The sequence below is a fragment of the Lepeophtheirus salmonis genome, chromosome 8 (genome assembly GCF_016086655.4).
Source record: "Lepeophtheirus salmonis chromosome 8, UVic_Lsal_1.4, whole genome shotgun sequence".
NCBI lineage: Eukaryota > Metazoa > Arthropoda > Copepoda > Siphonostomatoida > Caligidae > Lepeophtheirus > Lepeophtheirus salmonis.
The window spans coordinates 773,802-790,892 of NC_052138.2; the positions used below are offsets into that span (position 1 = coordinate 773,802).

Genomic DNA, 17,091 nt, shown 5'->3' on the forward strand with positions numbered 1-17,091 from the left:
TGTCATATTTTTATCTTTAGCAAACAAGGCTCTAATATCGTTGCAATTATTATATATAAAAGGTATTGATGACTCAAATACTACTGATAATAATACAATGAATGAAAGAATGTCAGTTGCAGAAAATTTCCCATACTAGAAATAACCACATTTATGTGAGGTATTTAGGCTGAAGGTCTCATTAAATTGAATTATTCATAAAATGATAATTCAAAACAAATATATGAATGTTTTTTAGTGACAATTTGCTAATTCAGATATATGCATTAAGTCACATTATGCATAGATATTGGTATTTATAAACGACTCAATAGTTTTTTTCAACAAATAATATTCAATTGCCATATCTTATTTCTTCAAATAATATATTAACGAAAAAAAAAAAGATTAAACTAATATCCATGATAAAACTCTTTCAGAACTTTTTATATGAAAATAAAATAAATATATTATAAGCTCAAAAAATAACATAGTATTCTTTTATGGTCCCTCCTATAGATGTAGAAGAAGAATATATTTAAATATAAATCACTTGCACAATTTTAAAATATAAAAGTAGTTAAAAAAAATCAAATTAAATTTAAATGCTACAATTTGGTAAATAAAGAAGTAGATATTTTGAATCTTGATGAACTACCATTGTGACGAATATAATATTCATAGTGTCTATCCAAGAAGCAATTTTTAAATTGCAATTCCAACAATTGGAAAATGTTTCATGAACAACGCCTTATATCTTTTTTTCACATATATAAAAAAGAAAAAATCCTGTGTCATTTAATTAGACAATACCTTTATCACATTATTGTTCAATAGAAATGGTGTATTTCTAGAATAAATATTAGCGTGCAACTGGACGGGCAATTACATATCACTTCTTCTTGGGAATGAATGCTGCTACTAACTGTGAATTTTCGATTAATTATAGGGTGTCCTTGAAGATACATTCAATACTTCGTGATGGCGCCTTCCTCGATTAATATGTACAAATAGGAAAACCACTCCAACAAGAAAACAAACACAGCCATGTATGACATAGGCTATTCCAAGGAAGTTATTTTTACCTCCCATTAAGGTACGTGTAGATAAAACAACGGATTTTGTACCAGCAAATTGATGAACACGATATTCTAAAAGAAGATTTTTTTTTTAAATCGAATAAATAATACAATTATTTTTCAATATCGTACTGTAATCGATATAGAAATAGTATTTCCCCTTAGGAAGTCCATCCTCAAATATCCCAGTGTGATTTATCCGACGATAAAGTTTCCTAAAACTTGGCAATGCCGCTGTCCTCATCCAAACCATCAAATCCTCGTTTTGGAGTCCATTATTTTCAGGATCATCCGGATCTAGTTCCCAGAGTTCTTTATCCCAGTCTTTCGGCTTAGCAAATTTATCTTTGAGTACATCCTTCAAAGTTTGTCCTGGAGGAATGGGTGGATTACTAAATTTAAAGTGTCTATCAGAGCTCCAAGCAATTTCTTTTTTGAGCATAGGCACGTTCTGTTCATCATTTCCTTCGATTTTGCTTATCTTTATGACATCTTAAAATAAATTTAAAAATTGATATTTAAGGAAAATATAGGAACATTAGCTTCCATACCATTGAAGAGACTATTTGCTATTGCACCACAAGGAAAATATGGCTTTTTAGTATCATTATCCTTGTCAAATGGTGCACAATCTTTAATAGGACTTATTGAGAGGTCTCCTAATAGCTGCTTATCACTTCTAGATTGAACATATCGCCGATGATTTTGATAAAAATTAGTAAGGCCATAATACAAAAACACGGGCTCCTAAGGGAAATAATGAAACAGTGGATATAATATATATTATGTATTTAAAATATACCTCCATCACTTCATCAATATCAAATTCTACTTTGCATGTACAGTCTTTAACAATATCCGCCTTTTTATTGAGTACATCACGACACATGTCTCCATCAGGTCCGACACAGTTTGTATAGTCAATGTCGACTTCTTTCACCTGTAAAAAAAGAAGATAGATAATAATGTCAGAGATGAACGGAGAATGAGGAAATAAATAACAATAGCAATACTAATACCATATGAGAAAACCACATCATAGCAGCTCCAATGGGTACAAATGCGATCCCAATGACAAAAAACGTTGGGAGTACGGTTCCAGTGGTTAGAACGGGCTGCCAAGCGGGTAACTTCTGTTGTTTAAACGCATTTTCTGAAAGACATTCGAAATTATGTGTTAAAAATGGTTAAATTGAGACGGAGCAAATAAATAAATTCCTTACTCGGAGGTCGTTTGACCTTTTCCGGAATGGGTCCCTCAATTTTAGGGATCTCCTCCTTCATATTTACAGTTGATAATGACACAATAAATAGACACTCAATTAACTTGGTGTATGACTAAATAAAAGAAGACTTTTGACATTAAATTATTAAGCAACAGAGGAGTAACGAATCAGAGGTACCATATTTATACTACGGCCAAATAATATGACCTATCAAAAAAAATTATATAATAACTATTAGCATTTAAACATTACATTAAATAAGTATGCTTTTAATAAATGAATATTGTTATATCAGCACTAAAAGTATAGATTAAGTCATATCAAGATTTTATCCCATAAGCGGAAATCTCGAAATGTTCTTCTTCTTATAATTTGAGACATAATTAATTAAACATTTATAAAAATAATAATACACGTATGTTCCAATTGTACTCCATCAATAAAATGGGACAAATTCGCTCTTGCTAGAAACACAGATGATGAATTAATTATATCTGTTGGTATTAAAGGAGTATTAATTTGTTCCATGAATATGCAAGTATATTCAAATTATTTGTTGACAACACTTATTATAAAAACAACTAGTAATACAAATGACTAATTCGGAAGTTAAATAGATCAAACATTGTCAAAGTGGCACATTAAAACAATTATTTTGGATTTATGAAATCAATCAATTATTTATTAATTTTATTAAATATAAATATGATTTTAAAAAGTCAACTTAAAAAGCAATATTTAATTGAAGGGAACCATTTTAGATGAGATTTTTCTTTTCGTTCTCCAATGATTTCCATTTACGTAAAACCTCCAAGGTGCTTAAAGTCAATGTCCTATAATAGGATTAAAATTTAAATAATTTATTTAATACCAAATTCAATTTTTACGCTACTTTAGTTGTTTATCAACATCTTCAATCATGGAGGATAATCAACGAATCTAGAAAATATTTATTTCTTACTTTTTTATTTGACAAGAGCTGGCTAGATGATAATATAAGAAATAGTTGCAAGTTAATATAGAGATATAATTAATTAAAGACATATTACAAAAATAATACACGTATAATTAAAGAGTGTTTCAATTGTCCTCCATTAATAAAATATTTAGTATACAAATTGTCGTGATCCTTTTTCAGAATCTTAATACAAAATGTATATATTATCATTTATCATGCTTATGGTTGGACTTTAGTTCGAGTAAGGTTCGACTCTATTATTAAGAACTAATAATGGACTTAAGTAGGCATTCCTTGACGTACAGTACGATTAATCATGAATTTCAAGTAATCTATGAATTAATCTACGTACATTAAAGTTAGCTATTTAAAATACAAATAATTAAAAGCGGAGTAGCTATATATATAGTTGATGTCAAAGCTATAAAAACACAGATTGCAGTTTGGGATTGATAAGCCAAGCTACTGGCAGGCAGGAGGGGAATTGGCGGTATGGTTCTGAAATCTTTGCTAGAGGGCGTTAAAATAAACTGCTCCAGGGCCCAGCAGCAGAAGTGAAAAGAGAATAAGAAGCTAGAAAAAGAAGCTGCCTACCTTCTAGCTACTAATAATCTACTTTTTTTATAAGAAGAAATCACCAAATCATCCTCCGTTTCCGCATTGTTATTAATTCTGGAACTCTGGGCTTCGGGATCGGGAATTCTACAGTGCATTATTATCTCCATCATACAAGATGCATCTCACCATTAAAAACCTTCAACAGCAAACCTTTCAGATAGAGATTGAGTCGGATAAATCCGTAAGACACCTTCTTGTCATTGTCAACATCCATTAGAATGACTAATACTGAATAAATCCTTGATATGTTTAGGTAAAAGATTTAAAGGACAAGATCGAGAGTACAAAGGGTAGTGGAGACTATCCTAGTTCGAGTCAGAAGTTAATTTATGCCGGTAAAATCATGCTGGACGGAGATCCGCTCAACTCCTACGACGTGGACGAGAAAAAGTTCATTGTCGTCATGGTGACCAAGAAAGCGGCGGCAGCAGCGGCACCAACCCCCGCGGTGGCAGCAGCCCTACCCCCAACACCTGCTGCGGCTCCGGAACCCCCCAAGACGGAAGAACCAACAGGTCAAGTAGCGGACAAAGAACCAGAGTCGTCCAAAGCTTCAGAAGAAAAGAAAGAGGATGAAGAGTCCTCCTCTGAGACAGCCGACTGTGTCATGGGAGAAGACTATAATAAAATGGTTCAAAATATTGTTGATATGGGCTACGACAAGGAGCAGGTCTCTCGCCTTTCAAAATAATTATCTTATTTAACAAGTTTTTTAACTATCAATGTAAATTTTTAGGTTGTATCGGCTCTAAGGGCAAGTTTCAATAATCCGGATCGAGCAGTTGAATATCTTATTAATGGAATCCCTCGTTCCCTCTTAGAAACCGCCCAATCTGAGAGTACCGAAGCTCCATCTTCCGAATCGTCGCTCTCAACTGTTCCTGCCCCTGGCAGTGGCAATGAACCTTCTTCTGCTGTTCCAGCTTCAGGAGATAATCCCCTTGCTTTCCTTCGAAATCAAGATCAATTTCAGCAAATGAGACGTCTCCTTCAAAGTAATCCGAGTATGCTTAATGCTGTTCTTCAACAAATCGGGGAGAGCAATCCTCAGTTATTAGAAATGATTTCACAGAATCAGGAAGACTTCATACGACTTATTAATGAATCCAATGAAGCTCCAGTGACGGAGCGTGCCGGAAGTGGACTTGCAGATCCTGGCTTTATCAATCTAACTCCTCAAGATCGTGATGCAATTGATAGGGTAAATTAGATGAATTCAGTATATATTTTTTTGAACTTATGATACATATTTTTTATTTCAGTTAAAAGCATTGGGATTCCCTGAACATCTTGTAGTGCAAGCTTATTTCGCGTGTGAGAGAAATGAAAATATGGCTGCAAATTTTTTGTTATCACAAGGATATGACGATTAATTTAAAAGGACATGACCATCTAGTTCACTCATTTATTCAACAACGGCATTGATATTTAATTATAGAAACAAAATTTATATACAATAGTTTCTTTATGCATTGGTTTTTTTTCTTTTCAACTCTCTCCTTTTACTGATTGGACCAGAAAATGATCACAATGTTTTTGTTCGTTCGTTCATCTTTAAACCCTTGATGCTTATAATTACACTTTATCATGTAATCATATTGTGTTAAAAGTATGCTAACAATTGTATACACATAATATTTGTACATATTTGGTGATGCATATGTACTCTCCAAACATTTGCTCGTCTGCCATTTTTGATCACACATTCTCTCTCCATGACTAATAATCCAGACTGTTTATAATAGTGATTTTTTTTTTTTGTGGCCTAATCTTCCAAGTGGTGATGGTTTCTCATTATTAAAAAATCTCGAGAGTGAATTATATATATATTTTGTCCAGTTTCAATGAGCGGAAACACATTTTTTTAATAATTTAAATCTATAAATTTTAAACCACGTATATAAACATGTAACCATAAAACAACAAAAAGTTATCGATCGAGATTTATTCACAAATTCGTGCGTTTGATATTATTAAGCTTCTTTACTATGATGTTAAAGTATGTGCTAGCGGCAACTTTATTATTACAAAGTATGCTCTCTCCCCCCTCTTTAAAATTATAAAACTTACGCAACACTAGGATAGTCATATTTTTATAGCTCAAGGGGCCCGTTTATTGCTTAAATTAAAGTACCTTACAAACTAAAACATGTCTTTAATATTTTTGAGATTTTTAATATGCGTGTCTTCTTAAAGATTAAGATATTCTTTTCCTTTTTACGATAGTAATTTTTCGACCATCTTGTTCATCTCGACTTGGTCTGCAGCAAACTTTCTAATACCGTCAGAGAGCTTCTCCGTTGCCATTTGATCTTCATTCAACATCCATCTAAATACTCTTTCATTCATATCGATTTTTTCATCTGATGATCCTTTGGCGTTTTCAGGGGATAGCTTACGTGGTAGACTTTCTTTCGTGGCTTCAAGCTCCGCAAGAAGTTTTGGACTGATTGTAAGGAGATCACATCCAGCAAGGGAACAAATTTCCCCTATGTTACGGAATGAGGCTCCCATGACGACTGTGGCGTGTCCAAATTTCTTGTAGTAATTGTAAATTCTTCTAACTGAGACAACACCTGGGTCTTCGTCTGAGGCATAGGATTTAACTGATGGATTTTTAGCCAAATGCCAGTCAAGGATTCTTCCTACAAAGGGGGATATTAGAGTTACTTTGGCTTCAGCACAAGCAACGGCTTGAGCCATTGAAAATAAAAGGGTAAGATTGCAATGAATTCCATGCTAAAGGAAAAAGAAAGTGAGTGAGATGATATTTGACACTTATGATTGATAAAAAATATACCTTCTCTTCTAATTCCTTAGCGGCTTGAATACCTTCCCATGTAGAGCTTAACTTAATGAGAATTCTTTCTTTAGAAATTCCTTCTTCTTCATACAGTTGAATAAGTCTTAGAGCTCGTTTGATTTGAGCATCCTTATCAAAAGAAATCCTTGCATCAACTTCAGTAGAAACACGCCCAGGAACAATTTTCAAAATTTCGCATCCAAATAGAACGAATAACTTATCTACTGCATATTCAATTTTTTCCTCAAGGGTTGATCCGCCCTTTTCCTTGGCAAATTCGATTGCTTTGTTCACAAGTGGCTTATATCTATCCATTGAAGCCGCAGCAAGGATAAGGGAAGGATTAGTAGTTGCATCCTGTGGAGTAAATTCCTTAATAGCTTCGAAATCTCCTGTGTCTGCAACAACAGTTGTCATTGATTTTAAATTCTCTAGTACGGACATGGTGACGTGATTTTTTGTGAATCTATAAAATATATAAATCTTAAAGAATTAAAATATTAGAATAGTTCCATAAACTGTATTCATACCTCGATCCTTCAAGGGTGAATGTAGAATGAAATGCATATCTAGCATATGTGGAAGGAATTTTATACCGGAGTAACACGCCCAAACATTACGTACAGGTTCTTACAAAATAGTTTTTTTTCGTCACGTAGCTACTACATATAAGTAACATAGACAGTACCAGCGCGAACATATACAATCTTTATATTTTATTTATATAAATATATCGACGTAACATTCGAAAATCGATTACTGAACTTTTGAATAAAGCATACATATCTCTATATTATTTCAATGAAAACCTGATCTACTTAAACATTGATGATTAGTCATATAAATCAAACTCCATCTAAACAGTGGAATAATTTTGAAAGAGCAGGGTAAAATAAAATATATAGTACTTTTAAATTTTCTTCTACAACAGAAAGGTATAAAATAAAGTTTTAATATTCTTAACTTTTACGTTAGAGAGTTCACAAAATATAACCTTGAAACACCGCTTAACAGTTAGGAAATTCAAGAAGTTTCACTGTCTCTTACATCTGATATAACTTATAAGGCATTTTCAACAACCACTTGACCATTAACTGTAGTATATACTTTATAGATGATTTATTATTATGTATTTATAATATGCTCGGTTGAACCTTTATCTCGATAATAATATACCCAAGTTCTAGGACACTAGTTTTGTTCTATGATTTTACTACACGATAGTATTTTTGTCAATTAAGACAATTAAAACTTAGACCACAAATAATACGTAATATGTTTTTACACACAAGTTTCAATAATATAATGCTAGATTTTTTTCCAAGGTAGGATACAAAATCCAATTTATTTATTATAATTGAACTAAGCAACTTCCGTGAAAAATAACAAAGACTATACTATAACAATCATATATAATACATAAACGTACATAAAAAAACCACTATCGATAAAATAATTTAAGAGTCTTAAAAAGTACATGAACAACTACTTCTATCCCTCGTGCTGGAAACTTTTGGAAATAGTTGCATAAGGATCCCTATTTATGACTGGAGTAATAATTACACAATATTATGAATTTTAACCATATTATAAACTAATACCCGAAAAAGAAAAAAATAACTGAAATGCACATTGATGTGGGGCATTTTGGGAGATGAAAAAAAAAACGAAACTTCCACACGGGATATTATATTAACATATGACTTTATTTAGATACAAAAAATTCATAGGGTACTAAGTACTTAAACTCTACTAATCCTCCCTGAGAGAGAAGCAATGTCCATATTTTCTTCTCGTCTACTCCTTTTCCGGCTATATAATTGAAAATTAATTAATTTAAACCATCATGTGTAAAATTTGAGAACACATAACTAAAAAAATAACTAAATAGAGTGACCATATTTTGAATCAAAGTCGGTTTTAGAGGCCTTAATATTATGTATTTGTATTTTTATATTTAGTAAACCCAATTTGATAATGATTTTTCTGTACTTCATAAATTTTACTGTTATTATAAGTTGACTTTCACCAGTTTATCTCAAATAAAGCCGTACATTTAATGAATTTATAAAAAAGTCCTTTAAAAGGAGTCTGAGGAAAGAGTAAAACTGCTTAAATTAATCAAATAGTGATAAGAACAGTCATTCCCAACCGGGGACATCGTTTGGAACTCTTTATGAGGTTATCAAGCTCATATACAAAAATCCTAGACTCAAAATTAGTTGCACTTAGTTATAAAAAGGTTGGAACTCATTTAAATAGGCAAACCACCATAAAATGTTATTTAATTAAGAAGTTTCTCAAATTTCTTTAAAAAATGGTTTAAATTAAACACATCCCTTAGAGGCGAAATAGAGGGGCAATCAAAATTTTGAAAGGCTTTGGTAGTAATTTGCTCTGCCAACTCCTCAATTAATAGACGAAAGTTGACAGCATCCATATTCTTTTGAATAATACGCAAAAGGAACCAATCTCCGAAATCTGACATTTGTACAAGACGATCATACGCAAAAGAAGCACTGGATGAGTTTACAGAGAATCTTAGAATAAATACACGAGGTAGGAACAGGCAACGGTGATCACACTCCAGCAGAAATGTATCAATCCAACAAAGATGAGGATAATGAACCAAAACCATATGAATACAAATACTTTTTCGTTAAAAACATTAACGGGTAGAATACAAAGTGCAGCATATCTCTCTGGAGTACCACTCATGCCCATTTTACCCTCGAACCAACAACGAATCAGCCGGGGAAATATTTTGAGTAAGGGATTTTTGTCAAAGTCCTAAGAATAGTATGAATCATGATGATTGGGAATTTACATGGATTAAATGATGAATAAGTACTACCTTAATATCATCATCCGTTTGAATGTAGAGTAGCTTAGTACCCAGAGTAAGGAAATTCCCTCCCATCATCCAATCCATTGCGTAGAGTTGTAGTGCCAAAGAAGCAACACAAAGAAATTGAGCGAAAACGTACTTGAGGGCATAGCCACAATGTGAGCCCCTTTTGAGAATGAGGGATTTAGCGAGTGCTACAATGTTGGTGGCATCCGGATTTCCGAAATCAAACTCCGAGGAAGTGTGGTTCTCCCGATCAGAACGAACTATCTTAATGAATCCAGCTACCTTTCCATTTTCACTAATTTTCCAGTAGTTGTATGGGATGTAACAGAGAACGCCTTGGAAGAAGAGGATGAAAGGGATCCACTGATAGTAATTTTGATAGACTCGCTCTTCCTCACTGTGTTGGAAACGAAGCTTCGTGTTGTTCACGAACTTTTGAGGTGCAACAAAAGAGGCCTGGATCCAGCAGTAGTGCTCAAATAGACCCGCATCCACATGCACCTCTTTCGTATCACAATGAATGGGATCTCCGAAAAATTGCTTCGCCGTCGATAAAACAGAGCTGGCAAATAAAAGCATGGAAGTTATTTTCATGAGGTTGAGCACGGAGCTTGTCACGGAAATTCGTTCATCGTCTTGCTTTTTCTTCAAAAAGGAAAAAAATTCACGGGAAATCGCATAAACCGACATTTTTTTAAATATTGTTTTTTTGTTTTCTCACTAATTAGGTATATTTATCTTTTTAGCAGCGGTAATCTGTCTCCATGTGGAGATTAATATATATTAACGTTCCGTAAATCTGAACTTGTTAATCCCAATTCCCAAGTACTGCATCATAAAATAATATATTCAAACTCGAGGATTTCCTTCCTTTCAAACCTTTCAATGTAATAAAAAAATATCTTGTACAAGTTAGGACTTTGTACAACTTGCAATTTTTTTTAATCTATTACTTGCTATTAATTAATTAATGCAACTATTTAATTTTGATGAATTAATATATATGTATTATTATTTTACGAGAAATATATAATTATTGACAATTCAATTTTCTAATATTCATGGAATCAATAAGTAAGTCACTGTGATCCGAAAATGTAACTGTTTGAAGATCCTTAGGATCCAGGCGCAGTTAGTTGTATTTTTTTGTAAACCCAATATCTCCGGTACATTTCGATTATTGTGTCCAGTTGAAGACTACTTAAACTGGGGGTCAATCTCCCTGATTATATGTTAATCCACTGTAGATGAGTATGGACAAAAGTAGCTGTGTCATTATTGATTTCATAAAAAAAAAATATTTAACGAATTTCTATCTGATATATTTGTGATTAAATTAATGATTTAATCAAATAGAAACACAGAACTGGTTAAAATAACCAGATCAACCACACTGCTAAAAAGGGTTAGAGTGGCCGTCATCATTCCATAACTCAAGGGACGAATCAGAATAGTTCTCATGCAGGGATGGGGGGAGGATAATTCATATCATATCATCCTTAATATTAATGAAAGAAAGGTTTTATTATTTTAAAACATTTTTGTTTAGCCTTCCAAAATGGCCGTCATCAACAATGCCTACGGTACATCCCTTTTGTCAATAGCTGAAATTTAGATGAAGATATTTCCTAACTTGTACTTAATACATATTTATTTATCAATTATCTATGGTTTTAGCCTTACGGAAATGAATAAAAGTCACATGTAGTCCTTACATATCAGCCCAATGATTGAGAACAACTCGCAGCTATGAGTTGAGGACTCCCCCCACGATGTTATCATTATTATTTCATTTTGAGGAGAGAAGAACGAAGTATTGAGTGATTGTGCACATGAAAAACGTTGAGCAAGAGGATTTTTGAGGATTTATTATCATCAGTCATCTAATATCTTCTATATCAGATATCATCAACACACGACCTACCGGCCAAGTCCGGCAAATTGTGTTGCTTGACCTGCAATCAAATGATGAATTGAAAAACTTATTTAAGTCATCATCTTCTACCGAAGAATTCTGGATTGGATGGCCACCAAGATTTGTGAGCTTATTCACTTTATGTTTGTAGTATTATCGGATCAACATGGTTGTGTGCGTCTGTTTTCTCTGAGATGAAAGTGGTGAATTATGTATATTCTACTAAGCTCACTCATGATCACTTAGATAATATAGTAAGGATTGCCACAACCAGTTCGGATTTGAACTTTTAAAAGATAGCTCGGAATTACGGAGCAAATTACAGTCATTAGTTATAATATGTATAAATAAAAATATTTACACATCAAGAATGACTTTGATTTGTTTATATTATTTACTGTCCAATTAAAATATAAGGCAATGTTTCATTAGTGTGGCCGCGAAATGATCCTTTCATCTCAATTTGTCTAACAAACAAAAGTCAAAAACTATTGAAAACCTCAGTTCTAAAATTTAGCAAAATATATTTTCTCTTTGTCACCGCCTAATAACTCCGGGCAATGCCGTGTACTACGGATAATGCATCTAATTAAAAAAAACATTAATTAATGAATAATGGCTAATAAAGTGTGGAGTAGAAGGCTATTAATTTATTCTCGATTTATAATGTATTTATGTTGTAAAATTAATTAAAAAGCTATAAAGCTTGAACACTCTAGAGTGTTTGTTGATCAATCTATCCCTACACATATTTTATTCAGAGTGGAAGCTAGAAAGAGAGAAAAAAAAAAGAAGCAAAACAAATAATGATCATGTTGATATTGAGCTAGAAGCACTACGCAATACGCATCGAGGCTTTAATCGAGTTTAGTGTTTACTATTGATCTGTGGGATTGACAAGGATCGTAGGATCCAGGTAGGTGTTCTCTACATGTCTTTAACACTAATTTAATATCCAAATATATTAATAGTAGTTCCTCAAGATAAGAATGAACGGGATTTATAACGTCTATGTGGGTCACATTGATTCCAGAGTTAAAATCCGGGATCTTCGAGACATTTTCCATTCCTATGGCCCTGTCCTTGAAGTGACTATTGTAAGCACGCATGGCTTTGTCAACTTTAGTTCCAGATCGGATGCGGAGTCCGCCATACGGGATTTAAATGGATATTCTCTTCGTGGGAGACGTCTGCACATCGATTACTCCGAGGAGTTCTATCATTATCTCAGAAAAAAATATCCAAGGCGTTCCATTCATAGAACGCCTGACCCGGAATTGACAAAACCTCGATCTCGTGAAAAAGAAAGCGAGCGTAAAAAGGCTGGAGATCTAAGGGAATTATTGAGATCTCGTAAAAAAATAGACAGTGCTCGACAACAAAAGTCCCAGTCTTACTCTTCTTCTTCAAATACTATTACTAGAACGTTCATTCCTTCTTCATCGTCGAAGTCATCTTCTTCGAAAAATGTCATCATTCATAAGTTTTCTTTGGAAAATCTAGAGAATAAGGTTGAAAAGGAAGACATAAAAAAACTCTTTGAGAATGTTGGGACTGTACATCATGTGAAGCAGTATAGTTCGCACGCAAGTATTGATGTAGAATGCTCTTTGGAAGAAGCGAAAGAGGCCGTAGATACTCTTGACAAAAATATGTGGATGGACAATTGTATTAGTGTTAATTTCACGGAGGAGAGCCGTTCAAACAAACGCCGTACCACAGGAGCTTCGTTAGAGGATAAAAAAAAGAGAACTAAGAAGTCCAAATCCAGCGAGGATGAAAATCTATCTATACAAGAATCACGCACTCCTACAAGAACGACAATCATCAAAAATGTAATTGAGTCCTCTGAAAAGGTGTCTCAATCCATTGAAGAGCCCAGTTTGAAACAAATCGAAAAGAAAAAAGACTTCTCCCCCTCCTCATATATGGCTGATAATATACTCGCAGTAGAAAGGATCGTGGCCTCCAAAGTAAAGAAGCTCCGATATTTTCTTATTTTCTGCGCGACGACATGCAATAAGAGTTTTTTAGAGGATATGAAAGAAGTGTTTTCACGTTTTGGTAATGTCCAAAGCTGTACAAGAAATGATGATGGGCAAACCATTCTTGTTCAAAGTATTTGTACAGAGAGACAAGCAGTTCAATGCATTGTTGACACAAACAAAATCAAATATAAGGGTCAAGAATTACGGGTCAAATTTGCTAATGGATCCGATGAAGACATGCCTGAATTCCGTAGCAAGTACTCCATCGAATTACGACGCTATCCAAGTGAGCTTATTCCTTCATACCTCACGAAAAAATATGCTACCAAAGAACATTTGCTGAAAGAACAACAGCCGCCAATAGGAATCCTTCCCCCCAGTGATTCTCTTGGACTTTTTGCATCGGCACAGGAAGATGCGGCCCTTAATTTGAATCAACTTTTAAAACGTCATCAAATTGAAAGCAGCTCCACAATTTCTAATAGCTCCCAATCATTACCAAGTATAGTTCCTTATATTACTTCAGCTTCAGATCAACCCCATGGATCTGGCGTGACCGGAACTATTCAGAGTATTAGCAATAAACTCATACTAATACAATTTTATCTGCAAGGCACTTCTTGTTTCGCGAAACTGATTCCTGGACAAATGTACGTGAATGGAACTTCTTGCTTAGGATACTTGATTAAAAACAACACTTTTCACACTTGGCCCATCTCTATAAAAGAATTTTTACATCACGGTTCTGAGATACGAATGGATGTCAAAAAGTTGAGTCCTGAAGAAATTAGAGAAACGAGAGAACTTGTGGGAGAGGAAGTCACGTATTCTACTCCACTAATTTGGAAGAACAAGCGACCTGTAGAGTCTGAAATTGTAATGTCTTTGGACAAAAACATTTATCAGATCATTAAGGGTACGATCATTAAATTATTTCCTAAATGGGGAATATTATGCCATTCCTCTCTTGGACTTGTATATTTCGATGTAGCGAGCTACTATACTTCACGTTCAACTCTATCCAAGAACTCTTCCCTATTAAATCATCTAGCCATGGGGGATACTCTAGCTGTCCATGCAAGAACCATTCTTCAAGAAGATAATAATGATGACCAGTTATTATGCCGAAATGTGATATCCTCTTCTCTTGGATTTGATATCAAGACACATGGACGACTGCTAGAGGATGTGAAACTGATGGGTCGTTTGGTATGGCAGATTCAGGCTGAAGTGGACCCTTACTCTCAGACCTCAGGAGATAAAGAAGAATTGGAGGAGCCTTGTCGTTTTTTAGGATCCTCCAGCACTCTTTTGAGTCAGTTACCACAAGAAAAAGATGCTATCTACAAGTCTTATACAGGAGTTATTGAAGAAATTCATTTGCCAGCGGGGGGGATCATTTTATTTGATTCCCCAACGTCTGAAGGGGATGGAGAATGGCTCCCATCCCAAAAGCGAGTTTATTTTCACAGGAGTCGGGTGTATATTAATGGTGTTAAAATTCAGAGCAGTGCATCATTAGATCGAGAATTGGTACCTGGAGATAGGGCTGTCGTGGACTTAATTCAGAATAAACAAGGACATGGAATACCTTATGTTCTTTCGGGTGCATACTGGGTTGCCTTATCTGTTCATATAAAAACCACATATAGAGGGGTCAATTTCGCACGGTCCCTGAGAATGGAGGTAGCACTTTCCGGCCCATCTTCTTCTTCATATAATTATTTAATATTTCGCATTGATATAGTTATAAACAATTATAATATCTATTGTATATTCAAAATTAATTCTATGAAATCTTTCTCATTAGATAATGATACCTCACAGAAAAATAATGCCTTTCCATTCAATTTTTGTTTCAGAGTCCGAATGCATCTGGATCCAGAGATAATGTGTCTCTTGGTAGGATCGTATTTCTCAATCCTCCATCTTCGAGTTCGAGTCCAGTATTATCTGGCATTGCCGTCATTGACTCTGGTGAATTTGCAGGACAAAGAGTTGAATTTGAGAGACAGGATTGCGAAGTCTTTGGACATTCTCTAACGGACGCGGATCTTTCATTAATTTTTCACTTTGGTTCGTTATTTTATACATTACAAATCCGCATAGATTATTGATAATTATTATTTGTAATTGTATCGTTGAAGGTGATGAAGTATTTATTCAAGTCAAGTCTTACAACTCTTATTGTGTAGAAAAATTGTGGATTGGAACGCCGAAAGAAGCAGCTATTCCTCCACACTTAAGCAATAGTCAAGATCGTCTACTTATGAAAAAATATCTCTATGATCATGGATTAGAAATGAATGGTTTTGATTCTCTTTTAAGAGGTGAAATGATTTCTCGTCCTTATTTGCCTTTGGTTGGTCAGCCTCTCAAAGGAAAGATAGGGGGATTTAAAAGTAAATCCTCTATTAATGGTGCTGAGGAGGATAGCCTTGTCATCAAGGCTGATGAAATTGGTGTGGATGTTAACGTTGAAGTCTCGAGAGAAAACGTATATTTTTATGGGAGATGCTTGGATAAAGCAAATCTTAAACCTTTACTGAGTGAAGGTATACACCATTTAAATCCCAAATCCTACCACAACAATCTTTTTTTTTTTCATTCTCTCACATTTATTCACATATTAGGTGAGGATGTTTTCTTTGAAGTCCATCCCGTTTATAATAAGGAGAATGCAGAAAAACAACCTTATCAAGCCGCTCTTGTATGGGTTGGAGGAGAATCACATCGACCTTTCTATGTAGGACCTTCGACTATTACAGAAATCAGTCCGCGTATGGACAGTTTGCTAAATCAATCCCTGCGCGCTAAATCCTTAGCGGAGGAAGATTTTAAGGCTATTGTATGTTGTATAAAATTACATTAAATGATTGATCATAATTAATTATGTTTTAAAGGTGAGTGGTAAATTCGTTGATGAAAAGAAGGAAGAGAAATCCTCAGTAATGGATTCAACAACGGCAACGACGACGACTCCCGACTTGAGTAAAATTGATGAAGAAACTCTCAAACAAGCCGCTCTTTTACAGCAAATGAAGGCAACTTTCGGTCAAGAAGGTGCTCTACAAGCCATGATGCTTTTATTGTCGGAAAGTAAACCCACATCCAGCCAGGATACGTCATCTAGTTCATCCGTAATGGAGATTGCTGATAAAATCAGTAAAATTAAAAAAGATATCAATTACTCGTAAAAGTTACACACTCTAGAAACTTTCCCTATTATATTTGAATCAATTTATATATATATATACATTAATTTATTAGTATGTATTCTGCAGTTTAGCAGTATACAAATTAATTGTTTTTGTTTTCATGAACGTTGAGCAACGTTAATCATTATTATGTTATTATCTCTCACGTGGTTTATTATTTTTTGTATGGAGATCAATATATTAATATTAGTAAGAAATGCAGGGTCTCTTATTGTCCAATTGTGTTACTGCTAATTTGTTGGTCATTTTGTTATTATTTATTTTGTGTTTAAATTGCAACCAAAAATTGAGATGAATTATTAAACATGAAGGGTTTACAGTACATGGGAAGAGGATAATGTAATAATTGAGTATTCTATGGATGAACGATATATTAATGATGTCATTTTTGACTGTTTTAGTACAAATGACTAAAATATAATTATACTACGGACTATGACACATAATAAAGTT

At 34.0% G+C, this 17,091-nt stretch overlaps 4 protein-coding genes and 1 pseudogene across 5 annotated transcripts; 2 read left to right on the forward strand and 3 right to left on the reverse strand.

Annotated features, from left to right (window-relative positions):
* Positions 1–475: 475 nt before the first annotated feature.
* Positions 476–2,826, reverse strand: Cdc50 (cell cycle control protein 50A). The gene is made up of 6 exons (XM_040717874.2): positions 2,282–2,826; positions 2,078–2,211; positions 1,861–1,998; positions 1,610–1,805; positions 1,191–1,550; positions 476–1,130 (listed from the first exon to the last, which is right to left on the reverse strand). The coding sequence occupies exons 1-6, from the start codon at positions 2,340–2,342 to the stop codon at positions 919–921; spliced, it is 1,101 nt and encodes a 366-aa protein (XP_040573808.1). The 5' UTR covers positions 2,343–2,826; the 3' UTR covers positions 476–918.
* Positions 2,827–3,757: 931 nt separating this feature from the next.
* Rad23 (UV excision repair protein Rad23) lies at positions 3,758–5,793 on the forward strand. Its single transcript, XM_040718888.2, has 4 exons — positions 3,758–4,041; positions 4,114–4,530; positions 4,597–5,061; positions 5,123–5,793. The coding sequence occupies exons 1-4, from the start codon at positions 3,976–3,978 to the stop codon at positions 5,231–5,233; spliced, it is 1,059 nt and encodes a 352-aa protein (XP_040574822.1). The 5' UTR covers positions 3,758–3,975; the 3' UTR covers positions 5,234–5,793.
* Positions 5,794–5,945: 152 nt separating this feature from the next.
* On the reverse strand, positions 5,946–8,059 carry Taldo (transaldolase). The gene is made up of 3 exons (XM_040718889.2): positions 7,194–8,059; positions 6,661–7,146; positions 5,946–6,599 (listed from the first exon to the last, which is right to left on the reverse strand). Exons 2-3 carry the CDS (start codon positions 7,105–7,107, stop codon positions 6,078–6,080), a joined length of 969 nt encoding a protein of 322 aa, XP_040574823.1. The 5' UTR covers positions 7,108–7,146; positions 7,194–8,059; the 3' UTR covers positions 5,946–6,077.
* Positions 8,060–8,350: 291 nt separating this feature from the next.
* Positions 8,351–10,320, reverse strand: LOC121123754 (innexin shaking-B-like; annotated as a pseudogene).
* A 998-nt stretch (positions 10,321–11,318) lies between these two features.
* Positions 11,319–16,835, forward strand: LOC121122445 (uncharacterized). 2 transcript variants are annotated; one of them, XM_040717432.2, is made up of 7 exons: positions 11,319–11,556; positions 12,194–12,348; positions 12,404–15,106; positions 15,283–15,496; positions 15,568–15,975; positions 16,054–16,268; positions 16,324–16,835. In XM_040717432.2, the coding sequence occupies exons 3-7, from the start codon at positions 12,422–12,424 to the stop codon at positions 16,615–16,617; spliced, it is 3,816 nt and encodes a 1,271-aa protein (XP_040573366.1). In that variant the 5' UTR covers positions 11,319–11,556; positions 12,194–12,348; positions 12,404–12,421; the 3' UTR covers positions 16,618–16,835. The 2 variants fall into 2 exon arrangements, with proteins under 2 accessions (XP_040573366.1, XP_040573367.1); XM_040717433.2 differs by having other exon boundaries at positions 11,328–12,348; positions 12,407–15,106.
* Positions 16,836–17,091: the final 256 nt, after the last annotated feature.

Excerpts from the sequence above, each read along its gene's own strand:
- Cdc50 (XM_040717874.2), bottom strand. The coding sequence starts at position 2,342 with ATGAAGGAGGAGATCCCTAAAATTGAGGGACCCATTCCGGAAAAGGTC. Across the intron at positions 1,999-2,077 it reads TGATGTGGTTTTCTCATATG|GTGAAAGAAGTCGACATTGA; the intron begins GTATTAGTATTG and ends CTTTTTTTACAG. Across the intron at positions 1,131-1,190 it reads CTATTTCTATATCGATTACA|AATATCGTGTTCATCAATTT; the intron begins GTACGATATTGA and ends ATCTTCTTTTAG.
- Rad23 (XM_040718888.2), top strand. The coding sequence starts at position 3,976 with ATGCATCTCACCATTAAAAACCTTCAACAGCAAACCTTTCAGATAGAG. Across the intron at positions 4,042-4,113 it reads AGATTGAGTCGGATAAATCC|GTAAAAGATTTAAAGGACAA; the intron begins GTAAGACACCTT and ends TGATATGTTTAG. Across the intron at positions 4,531-4,596 it reads TGGGCTACGACAAGGAGCAG|GTTGTATCGGCTCTAAGGGC; the intron begins GTCTCTCGCCTT and ends GTAAATTTTTAG.
- Taldo (XM_040718889.2), bottom strand. The coding sequence starts at position 7,107 with ATGTCCGTACTAGAGAATTTAAAATCAATGACAACTGTTGTTGCAGAC. Across the intron at positions 6,600-6,660 it reads CTAAGGAATTAGAAGAGAAG|CATGGAATTCATTGCAATCT; the intron begins GTATATTTTTTA and ends TTTTTCCTTTAG.
- LOC121122445 (XM_040717432.2), top strand. The coding sequence starts at position 12,422 with ATGAACGGGATTTATAACGTCTATGTGGGTCACATTGATTCCAGAGTT. Across the intron at positions 15,976-16,053 it reads TAAACCTTTACTGAGTGAAG|GTGAGGATGTTTTCTTTGAA; the intron begins GTATACACCATT and ends TTCACATATTAG. Across the intron at positions 16,269-16,323 it reads AGGAAGATTTTAAGGCTATT|GTGAGTGGTAAATTCGTTGA; the intron begins GTATGTTGTATA and ends TATGTTTTAAAG.